Genomic DNA, 27317 nt, shown 5'->3' with positions numbered 1-27317 from the left:
TTTAAAAAATTAAAAAATAATATGGTTTAATAATGAAGACTGATGTTAACAAACGCAGGAAATATATATATATATATATTATATATACTATATATATATAGGAAATATTATATATATATCTATATATATATATATGTTATATATATTGTGTATATATATATATATATTATATATATATATATATATATTATTATATGTATTATAGTGTTTTATCATCGCATGAATGAAATTCAAATATTTGATTATAATTTCAGCCCTTTTTTTTTTGGTGTTTTTTTGTCTCTCTCTCTCTTCTCTCTCTCTGTATCAATGAATACTATCTCGTCTCATCTCATCTCCAATCAATCTGACAAAAATGCTGCAATCTCAAATCTCTTTCCAGAGTGCCACTGGCTGTTCTCTCTTTGTCTGTGACAGTTATTAAATTTGATATGCAACATATAATCTGTGCCTGGTTCATTGGTTCTTCCGACCTTCCGTTGTGGAAATCTCTCAGAGCAGATGGGCGCGTTCCACTTTTTGTTTTCAATTTATGCTTATTTTTTCGCTTGTTGTCTTGATGTCCTATAACTTTTGTTGAGAGAGAGAGAGAGAGAGAGAGAGAGAGAGAAATGAATTTGTTGTTCTTCACATGCACAAGCATTCCTCAGCAGTGCTGGGTTTTAAGCGCAGCAGGATCGATCCATGATCCTGGAAAACAAGTCTCTATTCGAGTATATATATATATATATTATATATATATATATATATATATATATATATATATATATATATATATATATATATATATATTTTGTACCTCCTCCTCCTCCTCCTCTGCCCCTTATGCTTTGACCAATGAGCGTGTGAACTATTCTTGCGTAATAACAGTCAGAAGAGAAGAGATTGGGGGAAATGAGATTTCATGACTTGGTCGAAAGTAGGTAGATGTGTTTCAGGATTCATTTTGAAACGGGTTGTGGGAATGATATGCATACGGACTCTAGTCTTTGTAATATTGAAATTGTTATATTGCGTTTGGCATGTAATAAACTGGTGCAATAATTAATTCAGTAGTAATGTTTCCTTTTGATTATTTTAATGAATTTAAGAAAGATTGAATCCCTTCATAAATGTCAATACATTTTAGGAGGAGTTGTAGGAAATGTTCTGAATCGTCTGTAGATATAAATGTCTTTTGCCAGTTTGGGTACCGCGAGTTCATTTTTTAAGATCCCTTGAAGATAGTAAGTACATAATCATGCAGTTTTTTTTAACCCTTAATAACGTATGTAAACAACTGGTCAGTGTCGCCTTGTTTTGCTTATGTGGAGTTGTCTATACTCTGTTTTTTTCCATCTGTCCATCTGCATGTGGTGTTTACGCATGATAACACTGCGTCCCGGGCCTTAAATAGTTACGCTATGTGTAAGTTTTAGGTAAATAAAAGGATATCTGGGTGTACCTTTGCAACTGAAAAGTGTTTTAATAATTTACTTTATGCGAATTACACCGTTAATAATCGAAATAAGATATTATTTAAAGACCTGGACGCAGTGTTACCATGCGCAAACACCACAGGCGGATGGACAGATGGAAAAAAACAGAGTATAGTGGATACATATAAGTTACACTAAAATTATGTAGCATTCAACGAAAATTGGAAAAAGAATAAGATGTGACGTCCATTTCTTACCTATTGTAAGACGTCTCGTTGCCCTTCCTCTCTCTCTCTCTCTCTCTCTCTCTCTCTCTCTCTCTCTCTCTCTCTCTCTCTCTCTCTCTCTCTCTCTCTCTCTCTCTCTCTCCAGTTCGTTTTCTGTTCTTTTTCATGTTCCCATTTCCTTTGGCGCACCCGTCCTTTTCTTTCTCCATTTTCCCCTATTCATCTTTACCTTGACTCATTCTTCTTGTTGATGTGTGGCCGTGTGTTGTAACAATTGTTGCATTCTGGCATTGTGGAGAGACTGGTTGTCAAGGGCGCTGGCAACGTGGTCGTATACACCTGGCGAACTCAAGACCTCTGATATCCTCGGAAAAATAGTCGAGTTGCTCTCGGAAATTATAAAAGGTGCGTGCAGGAGTTTTTGTGGCTTGGGACGCTCTTTCTTTTCCTTAGTCATTTCTCTTTTGTGATTTGGTTCTAGTCCTTCTTGTTCTCCGTTGGCTTCAGTTCTCTCTCTCTCCTCTCTCTCTCTCTCTCTCTCTCTCTCTCTCTCTCTCTCTCTCTCTCTCTCTTGATGTTTATCTCATCCATTTCCAAAATCAAATCTGCTATTACTACTGTTAATAATGATAATGATACTAATAATAATAATAATAGTAGTAGTAGTAGTAGTAGTAGTAATAATAATAATAATAATAATAATAATAATAATAATAATAATAATAATAATAATAATATTAATAACCAAGTTCTGTAGTCATTCTTAGTAAGCATGATTCGTCCACATTAGCTCCGGACCTCCCACATGGCTAATAGAATGCCTGAAAATGTATGGGGCAGAGGAAAACACCATCAGCTTCCTGAAAAATACAATGCGCAACTGGAATACAATACTTCCAAGCTCTGGAATAAGACTAGCAGAGGTTAATATCAGGAGAGGGATCTTCCAGGGCCACTCACTGTCCCCATTACTCCTCGAAGTAGCCATGATTCCCATGACAAAAGTACTGCAGAAGATGGATGCTGAGTACCAACTCAAGAAAAGAGGCAACAGAATTAACCATCTGATGTTCATGGACAACATCAAGCTGTATGGTAAGAGCATCAAGGAAATAGGTACCCTAATCCAAACTGTAAGGATTGTATCTGGGAACATCAGGATGGAGTTTGGAATAGAAAAATGTGCCTTAGTCAACATACAAAAGGGCAAAGAAACAAGGACTGAAGGGATAAAGCTACCAGATGGAAGCAACATCAAACACATAGATGAAACGGGATACAAATACCTGGGAATTATGGAAGGAGGGGATATAAAACACCAAGAGATGAAGGACACGATCAGGAAAGAATATATGCAGAGACTCAAGGTGCTACTCAAATCAAAACTCAACGCCGGAAAGATGATAAGAGCCATAAACACATGGGCAGTGCCAGTAATCAGATACAGCGCAGGAATAGTGGAATGGACGAAGGCAGAACTCCGCAGTATAGACCAGAAAACGAGGAAACATATGACAATGCACAAAGCACTACACCCAAGAGCAAATACGGACTGACGATGCATAACACGAAAGGAAGGAGGGAGAGGACTACTAAGTATAGAGAACTGCGTCAACATCGAGAATAGAGCACTAGGGCAATATCTGAAAACCAGTGAAGACGAGTGGCTCAAGAGTGCATGGGAAGAAGGACTGATAAATGTAGACGAAGACCCAGAAATGTACAGAGACAGGAGAATGACAAACAAAACAGAGGACTGGCGCAACAAACCAATGCACGGACAATACATGAGACAGACTAAAGAACTAGCCAGCGATGATAATTGGCAATGGCTACAGAGGGGAGGGCTCAAGAAGGAAACTGAAGGAATGATAACAGCGGCACAAGATCAGGCCCTAAGAACCAGATATGTTCAAAGAACGATAGAAGGAAATAACAACTGTCCCATAATAGGAAGTGCAATACGAAAAGTGAGACCATAAACCACATAGCAAGCGAATGTCCGGCACTTGCTCAGAACCAGTACAAAAAGAGGCATGATTCAGAGGCAAAAGCCCTCCACTGGAGCCTGCGCAAGCAACATCAGCTACCTTGCAGTGATAAGGAGTGATAGAAAACTATCAGGCAAAGATCCTCTGGGACTATGGTATCAGAACAGATAGGGTGATGCGTGCAAATAGACCAGACGTGACGTTGATATGACAAAATCAAGAAGAAAGTATCACTCATTGATGTCGCAATACCATGGGACACCAGAGTTGAAGAGAAAGAGAGGGAAAAATGGATAAGTATCAAGACCTGAAAATAGAAATAAGAAGGATATGGGATATGCCAGTGGAAATTGTATCCAAAATCATAGGAACACTAGGCACGATCCCAAAATCCCTGAAAAGGAATCTAGAAAACTAGAAGCTGAAGTAGCTCCAGGACTCATGCAGAAGAGTGTGATTCTAGAAACGGCGCGCATAGTAAGAAAAGTGATGGACTCCTAAGGAGGCAGGATGCAACCCCGAACCCCACACTATAAATACCACCCAGGCGAATTGGAGGACTGTGATAGAGCGATATATATATCATATCTATATATATATTATATATATAATATATATATATATATATAATATATATAATATATATAATAATGATAATTGATCTGGTATTACGTCTTCAATATTTATCATGGTCTGCGCCACTCTGTGCCGTCCAGGTCTCCTCTTCACATCTCTTACTGAATCTGTGTCTTGAGAGACGTCTGCCCCTGGGAGGCTTGGACTCTGGACACTTCCCAATCATTCATTGTACATTTAAACTCTCTCTCTCTCTCTCTCTCTCTCTCTCTCTCTCTCTCTCTCTCTCTCTCTCTCTGAGGCAGCCCGAACGTACAATATTTTCGACAGGTGTTCTTCTCGACATTCGAAACCCCTTTCGCTTTGGGTGACTTTATTTTTCAGGCAAAGGCTTAGTAAGTCGATTGGGCTCATAATGAGCGTTACTTGTAGTGGATTATTTTATCGTCATTCCATTTCGTATTTTTTTCAGATACTTTGAATGATGTGGTACTTCTGCTGTGTCTTTACAGTAAATGCAGTTATTAGTCTTCATTGCATTATATATATTCAACTTGGTGAGGGTTCTCGATACAAGTTTATTCTTTTGAGTTTTCTGTCAAAGAAAACTATGGAGATGCTATTTGTCTGTCCTTCCGCCCTTTTTCTGTCCGCCCTCAGATCTGAAAACCACTGAGGCTAGAGGGCTGCAAATTGGTATATGATCATCCACCTCCCAATCATATCAGACATACCAAATTGCAGCCCTCTAGGCTTCATAGATTTTATTTTGATTGAAGGTTCAAGTTAGCCATGATCGTGCAGCTGGCACCGCTATTGGTGTCAACAACACAGGCCGCCACCGGGCCTAGGCTGTAAGTTTCATGGTCCGTGGTCGAGAGAACTGCTTATTATCATTAGTTTTATTGTTCATCAATTCTGTCAAAATATTCTGAATTTTTTGTAATTGGCAGATGGACAGTTTTAGTTTAGACTTGCAGCTAAGACTTGGAAAGCTGCGATTATAATGTTTGAATTGTCATTTGCAGAGGTCACGTATTGCAGCGGGCGAAAAGTTTTCATGAATTCATAGCTTCTCCTTGTGAAGCTGTCAAAGACTGATGGGGAAATTAACTTTTCTCATTTTTAGGGGAAATATTTGTTTCCTTTTATGAGGGAAATATTGGTTTGCTTTTCTTGAACAAAATAAATTACAGAACAATGAATGAAGTTCGAGGCTTTTTCAGTGGAAACGGTTCTTTCATTGCCGACCATTATGAAATTGGCAGATGTTACTTTTTTTCATTTTTTATCTTTGGTAGGGGATACACGATAGTGTGTTAGTCTGAGATTTGGTGCTTGTGATTATTAACGTAGGAAAGGTGTGGCGGGTTCGTTCGGTTATCCACAAAGACGATCATTAGTCTCAGTCACGTTGCATTTGTGAAAGCTGGACGAGGTAATCAGATTTAGACTTGTTGTAAACTAAGTGAGAGAAACTTGACCAGGCAGGAACATTCCTCCGTCGAGGAGACCAGCGAGTAGGCTAACACCCATTTCAATGAGGTAGGTATGTGCTGCTTCGACTAATCCTTTGTCTGTGTGTCCTCGCTTTAGTTGCTGCGACATTTTTGATGTTGAGTTTGTAGAAAATGAAATAGAATTTTCCATTCTTTCTCTTCATTCAGTACAGAGTGTTTTTGACATCACTTGGGATATTCCAAGACTTGATCAGTGACATATGACCGCTGATTAGAGTTGAACAGTAAAAGGAATATGTCGGTGATTAAGGCAGCGCCATTACTTGTTGTGATGTTACTCTACCCCTTTGTCCGTGGCATTCTTTAGATTTCATGTCGCGTGTCGTAGAAGCAGCAGTTCCTTTACGCTCTGCCAAGGTAACATTTGGCTTCGAGAGAAAGTAACCAGTTCGAAGGCTTCCTGCATAATGACTCTCGCTATTTTGGTGAAGCGATGTTCACTCTGTATTGTAGGGCGCCAGACTGATATCGAACGGTATTTATTCTCTCTTGCGGTTCTTCGTTTAATATAGTGACAGGCTTGTAAATACTCATGTTTTAGCCCTAGTGTCAAATTTCGGAGATTTTATCTTGGATATCCGTTGTTATTTCGTCTAGAGAGAAACGAGGTGAATATTTAGGTACTTATTGTTATCTTTATTCAAAATGTTTTCGTGCTGCATTTGTCAGCGACAGCATTCAGAAATATATCTGTCGTGTTCAAATATGACCTTCAGTGCAGGAAGGATTTCCTGAAGAGAGGTTTCTCCATAATGTAACCTAGTATTATAAATGCAATTTCTTTTTGAAATTGCTTTTATATTTTTTATTTTTTGTAAAATTAGAATAACGAAGTTCCAACGTACTGTATTTTTGTCATTTTCTTAGTTCTTTATGTACGCTTTACTATTTGCCGTGGAACCTGATTTTTGGTGTTACCCGTAGTTCCACACTTATGTTGAACTCTGTTAACGACTGGTATTATTTTATTGTTAAGTCCACGCTATACGGGCTGCTCTACGAGCAAGAGCCCGTGCTGGCACAAGGCCAGCTTAATCTTAAACAACAACATAAGTCCACGCTATCTGTAAATGATAAATCAGCTGTTTTCAAGTGTTATTTTTAAAAGATCTATTGTAACTGTCACCTTAGTTACAGCGTTGTTCGACCTTATCCTTTTTTTTCCCTCTAAAGCTTTAACTTTATTCTTCCCAGAAAATAACTTATTCTGTCTCCTCAAGCTTTCAACTCTCCCCCCCCCCCCCTCCGCCTTTTTGTGCATTGAAATAATGTGGCAATACTGCTTTAGTATTAATATCCTAACCATAGGAGGAATTGTCCATTTTTCTGGTCATTTTAACTCTCCTCACTCGGTTTGGTCATTCAAATAGGCAGAAGACTTTTCACATACATGAAATGTACCGTTGCTTCTGATTTGTAACAGTTAACAATAAATACGCAATCACGTTAAAAATGCCGGCGGTATTTAAATACTTTTGCAATGCTTAATAGTTAGTGGCAGTTAAACTGTTTGCCCGTTTATCTATATTTATGTATGCTCATGTAAACATCATTTTGGCATAAAAGTAGCTTGCTTATGTCAACCCTCTGTTAACGAAGAGGACGGAAAGAACGAGGGAGAAATTCAATCCGCTGCCTTACCAGAACAGTATTAAAATGAGGAGATTGGAAAGCATCGAGTATAAGTCACAAAAAGAAGAAAGTGTTCAAATACAGAAGTAAATATTCCATGAGGAAGTCTAGACACTTTCTGTCTGTAGTGGAAAAAGTTTCTCTGAAGATGATATTTATTAGGCAGATGGAAATGTAGTTTGGTTCGTACACTGAACAGAATTGCAATTGAGGCCAGAGAATGGATGTTCATTTATTGTATATAAGAATTGTCTGAACAGATTATGTTTTCTGCGTATCATATTTACTCGAAATGCTTTATCTCATATAAAATGGGGTTCAGTTTTTGTGTCAGAAGTGTGAAAGAGCTTCCATTCAAGCGAGTGTATCACGAGCTGAACTCACCTGAATCCTATTTTATTTCCCAACTGATCTGTAATTTATTCCTCACCTGAGCGTCGCTTTATTCCTTTGACTTGGCGGCGGGGGAAAACAGGCGGCTCCTCTCCATTAAAGTAAATGAATCCGGTCTCATCCTTACCAAGACATCAGGGATAGTAGATGGCAGCACTAGTGACGTCATAGTTGTTTTGACGTCAAGAATGACTTATTCCTCTTACCCTCAACGGTCTTAAAGCAGATAGGTGTATTGGTTCAATATTTAGCGAGGCTCCTCTTCCAAGTATGGCACTTATTCACTCCTGTGTTTTTTATCTCCAGCTCTTCCGTTTTTCTTAATGAGGTCGATCTGATTCTGGCAGTCTTATATTCAAGTCTCCTCGTTGTTTTAGGTTATTCTGACCTTATGCCAGCACTGGCGCTTTTCTTAGGGCAGCCTGTAATATATTCAGTGACCTCCTCAAGAGAGGAGCTATTGATCAGCATCATAACTCGTGGTCCGGCGTTATTGTCATGATATATTAACCTGAGACATTCCTTGCTATTTTCTCTTGACTGCGGTGAAATATATTACGATTGTGATGATTCTAATGATTCAGTTTTTTATTATTATTATTATTTTTGTTGTTGTAATGAAGATATTCAGCGTGCTTATTCTCAGTAGTCAAGAGATAAATAAAATGCATACAGGTGGACAAGCTGGTTTTAGAAATGACAGGAGCTACACAGAATATGACTATACTCGGTTTTTTTCCACCCGCCTGTGGTGTCTGCGTATGTTAACACTGCATCCCAGGCTTTAGATAGTTACATTCAGCTTACATTCAACAATAATAACAATATCATATTTCGAATATTAACGGTGTACGTCCCATACAGTACATTATTAAAACACTTTTCAGTTGCAAATGTACACCCAGATATCCTTTTATTTACCTAAAACTTACGCGTAGCGAACCTGTCTAAAGCCCAGGACGCAGTGTTACATTACGCAAGCACCACTGGCGGGTGGACATGGAAAAAACAGAGTATAGTCAGGTACTGCATCCTCTATGGCAGTGGTCCCCAACCTATGGTCCGCGGACCGGTGCTGGTCCGTGGTGTATGATTTGCTGTTCCGCCAAATTGCTGTACTCGATACTTATCATTTTATTCATAATCTTAGAAAAATAATTATCATTCAAACTAACTTTATACATTTTTATTTCAAGTAAGTAACATATATTAAAAAAATGGAATGTATTGAGAGTGACTATTAATTGTATAGTGGCCACAGGATTAATATTAATGATGATGAAGACAGCGCAACGGAATGTACCGCAACAGCTAACATTACAGATCACTCCGCCAGTGATTAGATGCGTGAACAGCGTGATAAAGGAACAAGTGAGACTCCAACTAAAAGAGTAAAAAACAGGCTAACCGTAGTTTTGTTCGGAAATATGATTCTTCATATATGAAATTTGGGTTTATTAAAATAAATGAAGGTGAATGTGACCAACCCAAGTACATAGTATGTGGCATTATTCTCTCTAATGATGCAATGAAACCGTCCAAGCTAAAAGGACATTTCAATACAAATCACAGTGAACTAGCAGTGAAATCTCAGGAATATTTTGAAAGAAAGCTTAAGGAACTTAGTGTGAAAGGAAAAGTCTCCAGAAATTTGTCTCTCCAAATCAGGCTGCATTGAGAGCTTCTTACAAAGTGCCACTTCGCATTGCAAAAGCTAAAAAGCCTTACAGTATTGGAGGAGACTTAATAATGCCATGTGTGAAAGATATATGTGCTGAAATGTTTGGTGAGTCATCTCTCACTAAGATTTGAAACATATCCCTATCAAATAATATGGTAATGAGGAAGATTGGTGAATGAGCAGATGTAGAGGATCACTTGTTGCAGCAACTACAGGCATCACAATACTTCGCTCTACAAATTGACGAATATACCGATGTTGCAAGTAACGCATTTTTAATTGTATATGTAAGATATAAATACAGTGATGACTTTAAGGAAGAATTGCTATTTACCCATGAACTGTTATCACACTACAGGTGCTGCAAATTTTGAAGCTTTGAGTTACTATGTAGTAAAAAATGGGTTAAATGGGATAGTTGTGTTAGTATCTGCACTGACGGAGCGGCAGCGATGACAGGACGTTACTCAGGTGTCACAGCAAAGGTTAAGGAGGCCCCCTACTGCAAAGCTACACACTTTATGGTTCATCGAGAAATGCTAGCAACTAAAAAATTGAATGTGGAACTCAATAATGTTTTATTGGAAACTGTTAAAGCTGTGACTTTTGTAAAGGCCAATGCACTCAATTTACGTTTGTTCACACTACTATGTGAAGATATGGAGAGTGAACACCAGTGGTTGCTATACCATACAGAAGTGACATGGCTTTCGCGAGGTAAGGTTTTAACACTTGTCTTTGAATTACGCAATGAATTAGTAATGTTTTTGAAAGACAGAAAACCCGATTGGGCAGATATGTTTCAAGATACTAAATGGGTTGCTAAGTTAGCCTATTTGAGTGGCATATTTTTGCTTTTGAATCAGCTTAATTTGTCCCTACAAGGCAGGATTTCTTCAATATTTCGAATGTGTCAGATAGACTGACAGGTTCAAAAAGAAATTGCTGGTCTGGCATAATAGGATGGAAAGAGAATGTTTTGATATGTTTCCCAGTGTTGACTCAGTCGCTGATGATCAGAGAGAGGAGTTAAATATTGACAGGTTGAAATGTATCATTGCAAAACCTTCAGATTCTATTCTTGAGGATTTTTCTACTTACTTTCCTGAAGACGAGGATCCACGAACAGGAAATGAACGGGTTCGTAGTCCTTTCTCGGACTCAAATGAGAAAAATTTGAATTCACTGCAAGAGGAGCAGTTAATTGAGTTATCAAATGATAAGGGATTAGAAACTGTATAAAACATTACCTGCATTTTGGATTCATGCTCGTGGAGAATTTCCTGAACTAAGTGTCATTGCTTTGAAACTGTTATGTTAATGCCATTCTCTTCAACTTACCTGTGTGAGGCAAGGTTCTCGGTACTGGTTTCAGTAAAGACTAAATATAGAAATAAACTGAATATAAAATCGCCACTTCGCCTTCCACTTAGTGACATTGAACCACGTCTTGAGAAACTTGTTTCAGTGAAGTAAGCACAGAAATCTCACTAATTTAGCTACCCTGGTTAAGCTAATTAATAATTAATATTTTGATTGCCTTTATATTTAGACCCTCTTGGATTTCTGATTCTTAAACACACTCAAGAGTCGGATAAATTATGAATGATAATACTTTTGCACAAAGATGAAATTATAAAAAATTTGCACATGGAGGACATCGCCTGCCCATCCCGGGACACGTGGCATACATCACCCCCCCGTCCCGGGACCCATGGCTGGTCTGGGCCGCCTGTCCCGGGACACATGGTGGACATTGCCCGCCTGTCCTGGTACCCGTGGCGGACATCGCTCGCCCATCCCGGGACCCGTGGTGGGCCCTGCCCAACCGTCCCGGGACACATGGCAAACATCACTCGCCCGTCCCAGGACACGTGGCGGACATTGCCCGCTCGTCCCGGGACCTGTGGCGGACATCGCCCCGCCCGTCCTGGGTTCCTTGGCAGGCCCGGCCCTCCCGTTCCATGATACGGGTCGGACATTGTCTTCCCGTCCCAGGTCCCATGGAGTCCCAGCCCGCCCGTCGTGGGACACGTGGCGGACATCGCCCGCCTGTCCTGGGACCCATGGTGGGCCCGGCCTGCCTGTCCCAGGACATGTGGCGGACATCGCCCGCCCGTCTCAGGACCTGTGGCGGACCCGGCCCACCCATCCCGTGACCCGTTGCGGGCATCGCCTGTCTGTCCTGGGACCCGTGGCAGACATCGCCCGCACATCCCAGGTCCCATGGCGAGCCCGGCCTGCGCCGTCCTGGGATCTGTGGTGGACATTGCCCGCTTGTGCTGGGTCCCGTTATGGGCCCGGCTTGCCTGGCCTGGGACCCGTGGCAGACATCGCCTGCCCGTCCTGGGTCCTGTGGCAGGGCTGGCCCACCCGTCGTGGGATTCGTGGCGGACGTCGCCCGCCCGTCCTGGTACCCGTGGCAGACATCACCCGCCCATCACGGGACCTATGGCGGGCCTGGCCCTTTGTCCCGAGACACGTGGGACATATGGCGGAATCGCCTGCCCGTCCCGTAACCTGCGGGGGCCCTGCCCGCCCGTCCCGGGACACGTGACGAACTTCACCCGCCTGTCCCAGGACACGTGGTGGACATCGCCTCCCCGTCCCAGGACCTGTGGCGTGCCAAGCCCGCCCATCCTGGACCTGTGGCGGGCCCGGCCTGGCCCTCCCAGGACATGTGGCAGACATCTCCCCGCCTGTTCCGGGACCTGAGGCGGGCCCTGCCCGCCTGTCCCTGGACCTATGGCGGGCCTGGCCTGCCCATCCCTGGATACGTGGAAGACATTGCCCGCCTTCCCGGGACCCCTTGGGCCTCGCCCGCCAGTCCCTTCAGAGAGCAACATCTAGGCTGTGCCTTATAACCAGAATATGCCACTGAATCCTCTCAATTCTCCTGGGGCTTCTCTGAATCCTCTAGTTCTTGTCCTGGCACTCTACGAATGCTACTGAATCCTCTCAATTCTCCAGGTGCTTCTCTGAATCCTGGTTCTTCTCCCAGCACCTCCACGAATCTCCTCATTTTCTTCAGTTTTTTATAATCTTCCCCTTTTTCTTTCCCTTCCAGGAGTGAACAAACATTCTCATCAAAATTTTCACATCTGACACGTCTTCGTGAGGCCAGCGTAGATTTGATCACGCCATTCCTGGAAGATCGACAGCAGCTTCTGTAGTTTCCAGTGGTCCTCCTCCAGGCGTCTTATTTCTCGTGAAGGTTCTTCAGGTCGCAGGCCAATTTGTCCCTCGTTCCCCTTAGCTGTCCTACCTCATCTTCCAGCTGGTCGTTCCGTTCGCCCTGGAGAACAGCCTTCCTCTCCAGCGACTCCGGGCGACGATTTCCTTCCTTTAGAAGGCAATGCCAGCTCGTTCCTCTTGAGTTTTGCCGCCTCAACTTCACACTGAAGTCCATAGTTTTCCTTTCAGAGGTCTTCCACTTCCTTTTGCAGGCTCTGGAACCTCAACTCGAGGTATTTCCTGTCGGATTCCCGCTTTTCGGTTGTGTCTTTTTGTTCCTGGATGAGCCTCGCCATCCACGCCGCTTCCGCCAGCTTTAGCTGCAGGTCTTTCTCCTTCTGTCATAGGAGTTTCTCGAGGCTCTCAAGTAGGCAGTCTGCCTCTGCCAACTGCCCAATAAGTTCCCTTATCCTCTCACATAGGGCATCGTTTCTCTGCCCGATTTCCTTCGCGTTGTCCTTCAGCTGCTGATTTTCCTCTGCCATATTGAGGACTTGTCTTCCAGCCAGTGCCGTTTCTCCCTCTTCTCGTGGTCTTTCACCCTTTTCAGAAACACCGTTTCAGCTTCAAGCGAGTGGGCCCTCTCATGCAAAGCCTGCTGTTGCAACATCTCCTGAGAGATCTGGATTTCACGAGCACGTTCTTCCCTTCCGCCTGCCTTCTGCATGTCTTGGTAGTCGAGCCTCTGTTGTAGCTGAAGAATTGTCCCGTCCAAGTTCACGCACTGCTCTCTGGCACTGGTTGGCGTCTCGCAAGGCCGCAATTCTCTCGTTCAGTTCCTTTTCCTTGGGCTGTTCAGCTCCATCATCATCATCAGTCAGTAGAGAAATCTCAACAGCGAATAGGCAGCCACAGCAAACAAGATGACTATTCCTCCGTATTTCGAACAACATCTGGACAACAACGTCCCAACAACAGCTGCCGCCAAGGCCAGGTAAGGCCAAATTTTCTTCAAAATGGAATCCATATCTGAAGTATCCAGTTCATAGACACTCTCTCTCTCTCTCTCTCTCTCTCTCTCTCTCTCTCTCTCTCTCTCTCTCTCTCTCTCTCTCGATTTTTTCGCTGATTTTCTATATTCCACGAGAGATATTTTGATTTATGGAAATATAGCAGGAAAGATTCTGAAAGATTTATAATTGTCTTGTCTCTTGGTGTTATAAATTGCTGAAACCCCCCCCCCCTCAAATCTCTCGTCTCTCTCTCTCTCTCTCCTCTCTCTCTCTCTCTCTCTCTCTCTCTCTCTCTCTTTCTTTTTGCCCCGAAGGTCTGGAATTCTTCATGTGTTCCTTCATTTAGGTTTAAGGCTTTGCATTCAATAAGTGTAGAGAGAGAGAGAGAGAGAGAGAGAGTATTTTTACGTAGAAAAACAGTTTATTGATATATTTACATGAGACAGTGCATGTGAAATCATTCCGTTTGGAATAGGGAATCTAATGTGTGTACTACCACGCTTAGTGTATAATGCTTCAATTGAGGTTTATATTAATATTATTCTGTCCATCTAGGTATATATATATATATATATATATATATATATATATATATATATATATATATATATATATATGTATATATATATATAGATATATATATATATATATATATATATATATATATATATATATATATATATATATATATATATATATATGATATAGTATCCCAAAGACTGATCACCTTTTAGACATCCTGTCTACGCACGAGGAATGCCAAAGGACACAAATGAATCAAAAGTATACTAAAGCAGGAATGCGCACACCTGAAAGGGACAGTTGAGACCCACCATTCATGGCAATAATGACAGCCCTTACGCAAGCATACCGAGCGTGTGTGCGTGCGTGTGTGGGCGTAGTATACGTGATGTTGCAACTGTACTAAGAGAGAGAGAGAGAGAGAGAGAGAGAGAGAGAGAGAGAGAGAGAGAGAGAATGTCTATGGTTGTTAATGATGTTTGTTCAGGATCACAAACCGTGACCAGGTAGTGTTTTTCTTCTTCTTTTTTCAAAATAGCGTATTCAGGAACTTGACCTTTTTCTCCTCAAAGGAAATAGTGATTGCCACAGCTGTGAGTAAGAATACATCAATGTGAAAATGACTGTTAACAGTGTGTATTTTAGAATCTCCTTACATTTTACGAGTATGTTTATTTATTTAGTTATTTGTCCATTTATTTTTTTCTTTTCCAATTACTGGTCTCTTCTGTCTGTTTATCTGTTATTCTCTATTACTATACTTTCCAATGAACACCATAATATTCTTTGGAAACTTGAATTTCAAGTTAGTGGCCCCTTTGGTGGGCTTGTTCTATATGAATACGGTTCATAAAACCCCCTTTCCTTTCTACCTTTTTCTTATTTTTTCGGCCCTGGGCAAGAACAGGACCTCTGGTTGCCCGTCCCAAATGCACCTAACAATTCGCACGTATGTCAAAAATCATTATGCCAATGTAGACACCGGATGTCTGATACCATTAAGAAGTTTTGTTTCCTGATTTCGTGAACTAGTTTATCGTCCGTTCTATTTTAACCTTTTCAGCGTTTCTAGGGGACCGTTGTAGTCTCGGAGTTATTATTATTATTCTAAAGATGAACCTCATTCATATAGAACAAACCCACCACCACAGGGTCAATTGCCTTGAAATTCAAGCTTCCAAAGGATAGTATTCTGCCGTTCATTGGAAAGATGTAATAACAGAAGGTAATGGGAAATACAGAATGAAGAGATCACTATTCACAAAGAGAGAGAGAGAGAGAGAGAGAGAGAGAGAGAGAGAGAGAGAGAGAGAGAGAGAGAGAGAGAAAGTTTCATTAGCGACTTGTGTTTGTGATGGTTAATTTTTCAGAAATCATTTTCACAAGCAATTTATAATTGTTAACAAAAGTCCCCCTACTCAAATGATTCTTCCATGAATTCTTTAGTTCACTTAAACGTTTGCAACAAGTATGCACACACAAATACAAACGTACACGCACGCACGCGCGCGCACACACACAAGCAAATCCTTATAGTAGTACCATTCTATACCATCTTTCTTCGTAACTAGAGTGAATGTCACTTTTAAATTATCACAAGAAATAGCAACGCTGTCCTCTCATACCGGAACAACGAAATCAGATTGAAAACCAAGTGTTCATTAGGCAGAAATCTTACGTTGACTTCCAGATCTTTTTTAAAGGATAGATTCAATGGCGAATAGACTGCTTGGAGGAAAACTAGATGGTTAAGCATACGATGACTATGAATAGGACTATTATAACCTACAAGGCTAAAGCATGAAAAGGGGTTACTACAGACGTAGACTCAGACTGCTCTCCCTTAGTATGAAATTATCGTCAGCAGTAGTCGTCATTTTTTTAAAATTTAATACTAATTCTGGTTCGGTAACTACCAGACACACAAAATTAATCTTGGTTAGTACTACCAGCCTCTTGGAGAGAGGCCTCGGTTTTACTATCCTTTTTATTATATTAGTAACAAACGTATATATGTATGTATGTATGTGTAATAGGAAAAGTGTTATTTTTATTTAGGTGAGAAGGAAATTATGTCTGGGGCACAGTAGGACCAAGTTGTGTTTTCAGGAAACGTTGAGTTGGGTTGTAAGTATATTGTTTTTTTAAGTTTTAGCTTTTTATAAAAGAAATCTATTGAAAGGGCAATTTGTCCGTCCGCACTTTTCATAGATTTTTCAATGAGGAAAAATGGTCGGGGATCGTAAGATGGTTTAGACTGGAGTAACGAGAGTCGACAGATATGAATGTGAAGATGACAATGTTTTAATCAACAAAGTACCCCAAGCTTTTGCACAAAGTGACGCAGAAACTTGAGATGTAGAAGGGATGAATGAGGTTGTCTTTCAAATCCTGGCTCTCTTAAGCCAGAATTCAATGAAAGACATATCTTGCAAATCAGACAGTGGGCAGGCTTGGTGAGATTTGGAAATCAGATGGACTGAAATTGCATTCGAAAGTGATATTGTTTATATAATGTTGCTTTCTGAATCGCTATTGGACATGAATCGTAGTATAAAAGTGAAACTGTATCTGAAAGAATTGTTATCGATTTCAAATTGAAGCTTTGAAAACAATATGAGCAGTCAGATCGTAGGGTAGATTTCGGATGACCGCACGGAAATGACAAAAGTTCCAAATTAAGATGAGACAATGGTGAAAGGGATATAGAGATGGCCCGGACATGTCTTGCGCACATCTGGAGAGCCAGAAGGTGAGCTGAGCTTCTGAGGACATTGGAATCCTAAGATGGAAGGAGGCGCCGACCTACTTGGATGAGAACAATGAGAAGTCGTGTGTGTTTGTGTGAGAGTCTGTCTACATTCAAGTTTTTTAGCTGCCTCATTCACTTGTCAGCCTCTCTAAACTCTACATATTATTCTATACGTTTGTCACGAATAAGCTTCTACCCAACGGGAATAAATGAAGAGACTGTCGCCTTCCGTGCAGGATCCCAGTACACGCACGACAGGTTCCCGCCAGCGACGCACCACCATATTTCGCGACTAAGATTTATACGTCTAGCTCAGCTCATGCATGCATCTATTTATCGAATTCAGATACATTTTACCAGTGCTGACGAGAACCATGTGTCATAGAGTTTTAGCGGTCATTGTTATGCAGATATATATATATATATATATATATATATATATATATATATATATATATATATATATATATATATATATATATATATATATATATATATATATATATATATAGTATATGTCATATCACATTACCGTGATTCATATACATATATCGAGCAACAAATGTCCTTTAATATCTAATTCGCTCTAACCTCGAAATTAATATATTTTCATATATGCTTAACCGAAGGGGAATTTTTTAGGCGATAAGAGATTTGCCGGCTCACGGGTCCGCGCCCGTGAGCCGGCAATTCTCTATCGCCTAAAAAATTCCCCTTCGGTTAAACATATATGAAAATATATTAATTCCAAGGTAGAGCGAATTAGATATTAAAGGACATTTGTTGCTCGATATATATATATTATATATATATATATATATATATATCATGATATATATATATATTATATATATATATATATAGACTGCTAGTTGTTTTTGCCAGGTAAACACATATTTTCAATAGCCACAATGACATCTTAACTTGGAGAAATTGAGACGTCATTGTAGCTATTAAAAATAAATATTTAGCTGAAAAAACTCGGTAGAATACACATATAAACACACGTAAAGTTGGCTGCGGAACTGAAATTGCACCACCCAGGTCGATTATGCACAGTCCTTCCTAAAACGTTGTTTACTTGTAAGTGATGGTGAGGTGGAAGTTTACATGATTAGAACTTTCAGTTTGAGTCCCTTTTTTTTATTATTATCGAGTAAAACCAGCCACATTAGCAAAGAGTATTATGTGGTCTATGAGTAATAATAATAATAATAATAATAATAATAATAAATAATAATAATAATAATAATAATAATAATAATGCTTATTACTAGGTTACATCGTTAATGCATTGAGTTATTGTATTTTTTAAAATCCAGGATATATTCCTCAACAAAATCGAAATGTTCCTATTGAAACGTTTGAAACATCAATTTGAAACATAAAGACAGTATTGAGATGGAATGTTAGTCCTTACAATACATAAATAAGTAAAGAAAATGAAGAAAAAAGAAGTTGTACTCTTTTCTTCACCAGCGAAAGCTACTGAATTGATAGGTTTCCATTTGATTGTCAAGATACCTCGGGTTGGGTTGAGCTTTCTTTCCTCGACGGTTTCTGTCTCTTCTTTACGTGTGTGGTCATTATTTTATGGTGTAAAACAGAAAAAAGGAAAATAGGCTTCATTCTTCGTCTATTTTTCGTGGTATTCCTCATTTCATTGTTCTGATGGAGGTGTGAAGGATATTATTGATAGGCAAACATCCCCTCGGGACTATGAAAGCTTTATTCCCGAATGTGACGCGAAACAGTGGGGATGGCGAGAGACTTCATCCTCCCCACGACCTCCATGATTCGCTGCCGTAGGTAGGTATCTTCTGTTGTGTTGCATTTTCATTGCCTTTTGGTTCCTGTAAGTTGTGGCCTTTCGGGAGACCCTGTATGAGGGGTTTCTGTTGCACGAATTTGATAATACCCGAGTTCAAAAGATACTTGTTGCTTGCAGGCAGATGTGCACTCTTGAATTTTTATATTTGAAGGGAGAATTGAATCGATGCTTCTTCGAGTTTTAGCCGCTATGAACTTTTGTCTAATTTTCAATTCTTAAATTGTGTTGTTAATGGGAATGGCCTTATTGTTATAAGAATGAACAGTCTTCGTTCTGAATGTGTCAGGTCCATTAGTGGTGGGACCGTTGACTCCTAATAGAGTTCAGTGAGTGTTCTGTGTATCGCACTGCCTGGTTGGTACACAAGTCTTCTCCCTTATGGATTCCGTTCGTGACACCTTGGAAGTGAATGTCGTACTACTCGGAATTCGAAAAAGTATCTGTGAGTTTTACCGCTGGGTTACGGTTTCATTGCCATTAGGAGTCCAAAATGGTTTATTATTTTAACACCGAGTGCTCGAGGCTGTCATTTGGGTGAACAAAGATGTTGAATGAAAGTCGCTTTTTAGTCGCGAATAATAATTTTTATATATTCGTGTTTCCCGTACAAGCAGGCGGTCTAGAATCCCAGTTGCACTTTATCTCCTACAAGAAAATGAAAGCGAAAAGATGTAACTATTTGACTGAATAATGACGAGGATGGGAAAAATAACATCATTGGCGCAAAATGTATGATATTCAGTATCATAAAGGGCAGTATTCCGTGTTTTACCGTCCTTATCCAGTAGCCGAACGTTAAGCATCCTTGAAGTTGGCCGGTTTTTGGATGGGTAACTGACGAGAAATGCCAGATGCTGTTGGCGCTTATGTTCTTGGCCATGTGTAGGGGAGGCCATAGAGGCGCTAACAGTACCATTCCCAACTCCAAGCTTGGTAAGTGATAGTTAAAGCATTCTGTGACCGCTGATGAAATGGTGTACAGATAAAAACAAACATTAGGACCTCCGTGAAAAACAGCCTTGTCACGACAGTGTATTTCTAGCTGATTAAAGCCCCACTAACTATGTCTCTTCCCGCTTAAATAATTGGCAGGTCTCGTAACGGATTTGTTGGGGACTCTTGAGACAGCTGCCAAATTTAAATGTAGACGTATAACCGTCACTTCATAGGAACACGAAATTATATTAATTCAAGTCAACTTTCACCGTACCTTTGTGAATATATATATATAATATATATATATATATATATATATATATATATATATATATATATATATATAAATGTATATATATATATATATATATTATATTTATATATATAGTATATATATATATATATATATATATATATATATATATATATATATATATATATATCTATTATAAAACACGTATGAACGTATCGGGATGCATACTTACATATATGAGGTAGAGATAAGAAGAAAAAGTTTCTTTGTATATGGTGGTGTTCTTATCCCTCAATGATATAAAACGTTTAACCATTAGTTCGTTCGAGCGTTGCTTCGAGTCTTAAGCTGTTCAAGTTTCATTTCAGAAGAAGTGGGTCAAGAGTGTTAAGAGTAAACTGTGATTTCTGTTCAAAGTTTCGAGGAATTTTTGGCAACGGGAGATGTCATTCCGCCTTCCCCTTTTTCCCCTCACTTTTCTTCCACGTCGGAGAAAGAGAGAGAGAGAGAGAGAGAGAGAGACTCGGAAGAAAAAATGTATCGGACAACAACTGGCAACTTGGGCTCTCTCTCTCTCTCTCTCCTCTCTCTCTCTCTCTCTCTCTCGTATTGTTTATATATCTCTTGCTTATCTGATATTACCTTGCTATAATCTCATCTTCCTCTACCATAACATCTCTCTATTTACCCTGACAGAAACCTTTTTCTCTTATCTTTTGGTTTTCTCCGTGTATATTCCCACCTAGCTAACTCCTGCCTTGTGCTCTCTCTCTCTCCTCTCTCTCTCTCTCTCTCTCTCTCTCTCTGTTCTGGGCGCCGAGGAGGTGAGGGGCGTGAGGTAAGGCTGGTGAGGGCCCTTAGCTACGTCAGTATGGTTGCCGACGTGGTGAGGGAAGGCGGCCGCTTCTCCGTCCCTTCCCCTCTTTCTGCGCCCCTCACAGAGGGTAATAAATGCCGGGTCTGGTTTTTCGAGGGAAACTGAAGAAGTTCTGTTCCGTGGGAGGGAAGGAGGGAGGGCGAGAGTTGTTTATTGTGTGCGAAGTGATACGTATGCGGTCAAATCTTTTTCTTTTACTGAAAATGTTTTTCATTTTTGTTCTTCGGAAATCTGTGAATGGCTGTGCTATTTTCGCGGGTTAGTGCATGAATCTGTTTGTTTTGTATAATAATTGAGCGAGTTTTCGTTGATGATCATATTATGCTCTTCTTTTTCTCCAACGTGGTGAAGATTAGTCCTATTTGAGTATTCACTGAAAATGTAATTGCTAGAGATTCGCGAGGCAGCCTCAGATCCTACCTGAGGCACATCTGTAGTGAAGGAGGCTCTGCTGCAGGTCGTCTCAGCATCTGAACTTGAAGTCTAAGTCATATTTTCGTCAGAGAAGCTGACATCTTGAAAATACCTCCAGTAAAGAGACTGGTATTTATTGCTTTTATTTTGTTAACTGCCCCTCACTTCTGTCTGTGCTTGTTTGTCTGTCTCTTGCTCTGTGGGCGTGAGGGTGGGGCAACCTCATGAAGAAGAAGGGTGCCCCTGCAGCAGCTTCTGCTTCTTCCTCCTCTGCCGCCTCTTCCCCCTCATCCTTGTCTACGGCTGCTGGTGCCGCCATGAGACCGCCGGATAAGGCTGCCTCGGTCGGCTCAACGCCCTCAAACGCTACTGCTAAACAAGGTGGGTACTCAGACAGACTACTGCCGTACTGCGAGTACGGCCATGGTGCTAATGCCACTACGTGCTGCGTCCTCTCTCTCTCTCTCTCTCTCTCTCTCTCTCTCTCTCTCTCTCTCGTCTTACATCTTTTCATGCCTTGGTCGTCCATCCGATGCTAACCTCTTCCCTACCTTAGCGCTCTTTCGTCATCACCAAGACCACTGTCATCGCTCCCAGTTTGAGGATCAGGAATTCTCTTTCTACGCAACTTCATGCAAGTTAATCCTTTTCACCTCTCGTTGCTATTACTACTATTATTATTATTGTCGGGTACTGGACTTCTGCGTCTGTTCTCTGTCTGTCGACAGCGTCGATGTTGATGCTGCTGTTGTATATAGTAATTTTTCCCTAACTTCATCATAAAAGGGAATTTAATGGAGGCTGAGGATGTGTTTTTCCGACGCTTGTAATAGGATACTTCCTCTGAGCGACTGTCTTCGTGAACTTCCCTTCTGTTAAGTCCTATTTACATCTTTACTTCTGTGAATCGTTCTCTCTCTCTCTCTCTCTCTCTCTCTCTCTCTCTCTCTCTCTCTCTCTCTCTCTCTCTCTCTCTCTCTCTCTCGCCGTTTAGCCCAACACCAGCAACTGGTGAATCAAACACTGTCCCGGAAAGTGAAACGTAACAGATATCAGAAGAAGGTGTATTTTATTCCGTCACCGGTTAGAATAAAGTTTACCTCGCTGTAGAACAGCCGAGTTACTAGATATCGAACAAATGCTGCTGAAAGCCGGAAGTTAGTTATGCCTATACCAAATATAAACACCACAACTGTGTATGTTCATTGCTACATAAATGCCATGAGTAGAAAGGCGTTGATTTAGTCAAAGTAAATGACACGGTCATCGCAAACCCCGACGAAGTTGGCGCTGTATATCGGCTCGCAGTCTTGCGCTTTTACAGCTCCAGATCAAAATATATGAATGGACTTATTGTCATCTGTGGTCATAGTGAGAATGGCCTCTCCTTCTCCACAAAGCATCGTGTTCTTGGAAGAAGTGAAAATCACGATCTCTGCAGCGATACCTAACCAGTATGCAGCAGTTCCGTTAAAATATTAGAAAAAGGATACGTATTCCCCTATACATATATCTGGAGGCGAGAATCCTTGACGAACAAATCTCTTGCAGATATCTTGAAAGATGCCGGTATTAGCCCTACGCTATGGGGAGAGAAGACGCCGCACAATCTTTCCGACTGAAACGAGCGAAATCTCTTCTTGTTCATTATTTTTCTTCCAACACTACCAGGGGAGGGGAGGGGCAGAAAACATCTGATTTATGCTTTCGTTGCTCCAGCTTATGGAACTTCATAGAAGGCAGCTGCGAAGTCCCATGTTTAGAATGCCCCTGGAGGAATAATGAAACTGGCCGAACAAAGATAAGTGAATACAATAGATTGAAAATATAACTGGTTAAGAGTTAGTAGATAAGTCACTGATGATTGAGCGGTTCAGTATGAGGAGTCTCATGGTGGAAGAGCCTATGATGCCGCAGCCCTTCCCTTGAGAACATTTTCTTTTTCTTCTTTTACTTCACTACTTGGCATAAGGCAGCAGCGGCACGTGGGAAGATGTAAATGGCGCAAATGGTGACAAAAAATACTCATTAATTTGACCAAATATATTGAGAAACCCCAACTAACCCAGAATTATGTAACCTTCTCTTTTTCGAACCAGCGTTGCATAACACCTATTTTAGGTGATTGATTAATCTTACACAAACTGGCAGTCTACTTGATTTTCAGGAGACTCCGTCTCTGTAAGTGTAAGTTATGCAACATGCTCAGAAGAAGAAGAAGAACGATATGAGGGTTCGCAGAAGCTTGGTTGCATAATTTAAATGGCATGTTGCAGGAGTCGGGAAATAATTCATTATGCGATCAACTTCCGATATAGATAGGAATAGTTTTATAACCGGTCTTTGGGTATCGTGTGAGGTGACATGAAATTACACCTGCAAGACTAATTATGTTTGATATTTATGGAAGGTGCTAAAATCAGATTGCTGGAAGACTCAATGAAAGTAAAAATGATGTAAAGAAATTTCTGTCCTTTGAATCAAAGAAAATATTCGAGTTCCATGCCCTTCGGTAAGAAATCAGCTGTTATCTCTGTATTCTGATGAGTATGGAAATATAACCACGAAAAATTCCATGTGCGAATAGTTGCCATGAATACCTGGAATTTTTTTTCAACAGGTACCATTTACATGGTGGCAGTCTTAAATGTTGTTACCCTCACCTGTTCAAAACTTGCTTACAAGTGTGGTCCCCTTATCTTGCAAAATTGAGAGATTTGGGAGATGTAGGGGACCAAGACAGCAGATAACGTTGATGACCCTCAGAATCATGCTAGAAGGTATGTATACCTTGACCAATTCAGAGTGAGTCATCACACTCCATATCTGGAGACGCCTGATGCCCTCCAACTCCGCCACTCTCATTGGCAGGAGTGTCGATGATCTCTGTCGTCAGCTCAGCTGATGTTGCTGTCCCGACATCACTCGCACTTCATTCAACTTGTGGAATTGTACCTTGTGTGGCACACCAAACACCTCTTCTCGGTGCGCGTCATCAGAATGAAATTCGACAAATTCCCACGTTTCTCTCTCCTCTCTCTCTCTCTCTCTCTCTCTCTCTCTCTCTCTCTCGATGAACTACGACGTAGCGCTGCTGGTCCTGTCTGCGATCTCAAGCAAAAGACATATTTGAAATGGAGTGTCTTCACGTCCAGTCGCTTTCAGTTCTCTCAGTTTAAATAATGATCGAATTCGCAAAGGGAGGAGGGACTCGACTAGCTATTTTTACCCACATTTTTGGGGGGACCAGTTCAGAAGTAATTCTCTCTCTCTCTCTCTCTCTCTCTCTCTTCTCTCTCTCTCTCTCTCTCTCTCAACACGCCTTCTAAATCTACGAGTATTGGTTTTCGAAAGTTGAAAGGTGGTTTTCTCCCCGTCCCCCTTTAGATCTTTCATTAATGTTTGCAAGGGGAGATGAAGACAACAGAAATTACCACTGGCATCGTTCTTTATACATTCGATTCTGTTTTGGTCTTGTAGCGTTCAGGTTTAGAATTTTAACTCTTACAGTTCTGATATAATTGATTTTGAAGGCATGCGTGTGTAGCACATGAGGTTAAGTGTAATGTAAAAGATATATTTTTCTTCAGAAAGCCTAACATTGCAAAGGATGTGATCTGTGTCGCGTCTGCCTCGGTGTTAATTGGTTCTGCTTTTTCTAGTTATTTTCTCGGGGAACATTGCGAGAGGAAATGAACTTCTAAGAAAGTCTGTTGGAAAAAGGAACCAAAGAACCATGGAATAGGTTTACCTGGAAATGGTAGAGAATTCTCTCTCTCTCTCTCTCTCTCTCTCTCTCTCTCTCTCTCTCTCTCTCTGTGTGTGTGTGTGTGTGTGTGTGTGTGTGTGTGTGTGTGAGAAAGATTTTCAAGCTTCTAGTGAAGGGTTACTTGAGGGGAGATCACTTTACCCTCAGGACTCCTTCTCTGAGAAAAACATTTGAGAAAATCCGTTTTGTAGGGCGCCACTTCCTCCAGGAGTTAGGAAAGTGATTTAAGGTGGATTTTTGAGATGGAGTCAACCGTCAGTGGATGCCGCGGAGTGAAATGGGATTCTCTTGGTGGTATCGCAGGGGATTGTCGGCTGGTAATCCTCCAAGGAAACTACGTTAGTAAAGAATGCGCTGCGTATTAGGGAGAGAACCTTTCAACATTTTCACTTTTCTTCGCCTCTGTTTGCTCCAAGTTCGAATGGAGATTAGACAAAGGGAAGGCGTCGAAGGGAATAGATTCTCACTTACGTTTTCATCTGTTGTGAATGAATACATTAATTTAATATGGGATTGTTCAGAGTAGAATTTTAAGATGTATAATTTATAATTACGTGGTTGAGGTTTGTATACACCTCATGCACCCACTCTGTATACTTGTGGATTCATTTCCGCTGTTGCAGAGCGCCATATTATATATATATAATATATATCTATATATATATACATATAATATATTATATGTTATTATATAATATTTTATATATTGATATATATTTATTATATATATATATTATATATATTATATATAAAAGAAACAGGAATAACAAATGTGGCCAGTTGTTCGTGGGAATTTGTTTCTCTCCAGCATTGTGGAGGCTTTTGGAAGAAATCTTGCCCATCCTTGTGCTTGCTATACTTGAGCTTTGGAAAGAGAAATTAAGAAACCGTTTTCGTCCCTGGGAAGGAAGTCCTCGACAGAACGCCGCTGAAGAAGCGTCGAATAGTGGGTGCTTTTGACGGTTCGATTGTTTTCCTGATAACTTTGAAAACTGAATACACTTTTCAATAGGCGCTTAATTGAATGAATAGTGGAGCTAATAACTTCGGGAAGAGAATCTATCAGACCTTTTCAAAATGAACGGTTAACAGTATCGTTTGTATCTTGTGACTTAAACGTGAAAGGCTTCAGGGTAAATTAAGATTTTTTATCTTTTTTTTTTTTTTTTTTTTACTGGCAAGATATTTTATGGCTTCAGCGATCTTCGTCGGAAGTGAGGAGTGATTGCTGAGCTATCCAAAAAGAAAAAAATAAAGCATACTGACTATGAGACGAGGAAGAAAACTTATTTAACTTAAAACTTTGCAGTTTCGTTAAAGAGAAAGATTTTTTCTCCAGTAATCTTTAATTAGACTCCTTTTAAAGGAAACATTAAAATTTTTTCTTGAACGATGTTGAACAGAAGAACTTGTCGAGTCCAGCTGTCAGGTGTCATCCTTCATATAATATATGTATATATATATATATATTATATATATATATATTATATATATATATATATATATATGTGTGTGTGTGTGTGGGGGGGGGGGGGTTGTATGAAAGTGCTCATTATATTTGTAGATAATTTCATTTTTTACTTTCATTACTTATTTTTCATTTGCATCGTACTATTCTTTTTTTTTTATTTAATTTTTCATGAAAGTGGAAGTCATTGTTATGGAAGCTTGCTTATCAAGTTGATAATGTGTTTAGTTTTATCCCGTGTAAATGTGATAAATAGACAGGTAGACGGATGTATAGAAAGATATGTATGAGTTTTTCATAAGTCCTGTCGATATCGTCTATTTAAAAGACTGGCATCGCAACCATAGCGCCTGTGCTGTGTTAAGACTGTTTTATCAGCACATCTAATTTATATGAAATTAAGATTTTCAAGTTAGTATTAAGTCTCTCTCTCTCTCTCTCTCTCTCTCTCTCTCTCTCTCTCTCTCTCTCTCTCTCTCTCTCTTTTATTGTTAATTTATTTCTGTTACCTCTATTAATTTTTTGTCTTTTTAGCATTTATTTTTATGTTTTCAACCAACTCGGCGATAGCGTTGAATGTTTTGATTATTGCATATTGTTTTGTGTCCTTAGTGTGCGAGTTTTAAATTGGTTTGGCAGCGGTGCTAGATAACCTCTCATACTGATGGTGTTTCTTGTTTTGTTTGTTCAGTGTATGTGGCATCCTATTATCCGTACTGGACTGAATTACAAGTGTGTGTGTGTGTGTTTTTTTTTTTTTTCTCTCTCTCTCTATCAGAAAAGAATTTTGTTCATCATGAAGATCATCAGTGCAACGCCTTTTGCGACGCGAAGGGTTTCTGTGAAATTCCGACACTCGTGGCCTTTGCT

At 40.2% G+C, this 27317-nt stretch overlaps 1 protein-coding gene across 7 annotated transcripts in view; it reads left to right on the top strand.

The window, feature by feature from the left end:
• Positions 1-27317, top strand: part of LOC135220794 (SNF-related serine/threonine-protein kinase-like) — a 493239-nt gene that overhangs the window by 135840 nt on the left and 330082 nt on the right. The window contains exons 1-2 of one of the 7 annotated variants that reach the window (XM_064258289.1): positions 20788-20863; positions 21148-21591. The exons of 4 other annotated variants lie outside the window; for them this stretch is intronic. In XM_064258289.1, coding sequence (XP_064114359.1) covers positions 21435-21591 — 157 coding nt within the window. In that variant the 5' untranslated portion in view covers positions 20788-20863; positions 21148-21434. Of the gene's footprint in view, positions 1-20787; positions 20864-20916; positions 21592-27317 lie in introns of those variants that run through there. 2 more of the 7 variants (XM_064258290.1, XM_064258296.1) reach the window with 2 other exon arrangements.

The sequence above is a fragment of the Macrobrachium nipponense genome, chromosome 2, assembly GCF_015104395.2.
Source record: "Macrobrachium nipponense isolate FS-2020 chromosome 2, ASM1510439v2, whole genome shotgun sequence".
NCBI lineage: Eukaryota > Metazoa > Arthropoda > Malacostraca > Decapoda > Palaemonidae > Macrobrachium > Macrobrachium nipponense.
Note: the sequence above shows the minus strand (reverse complement) of the source record. Positions and strands in the feature narration are given on the sequence as shown.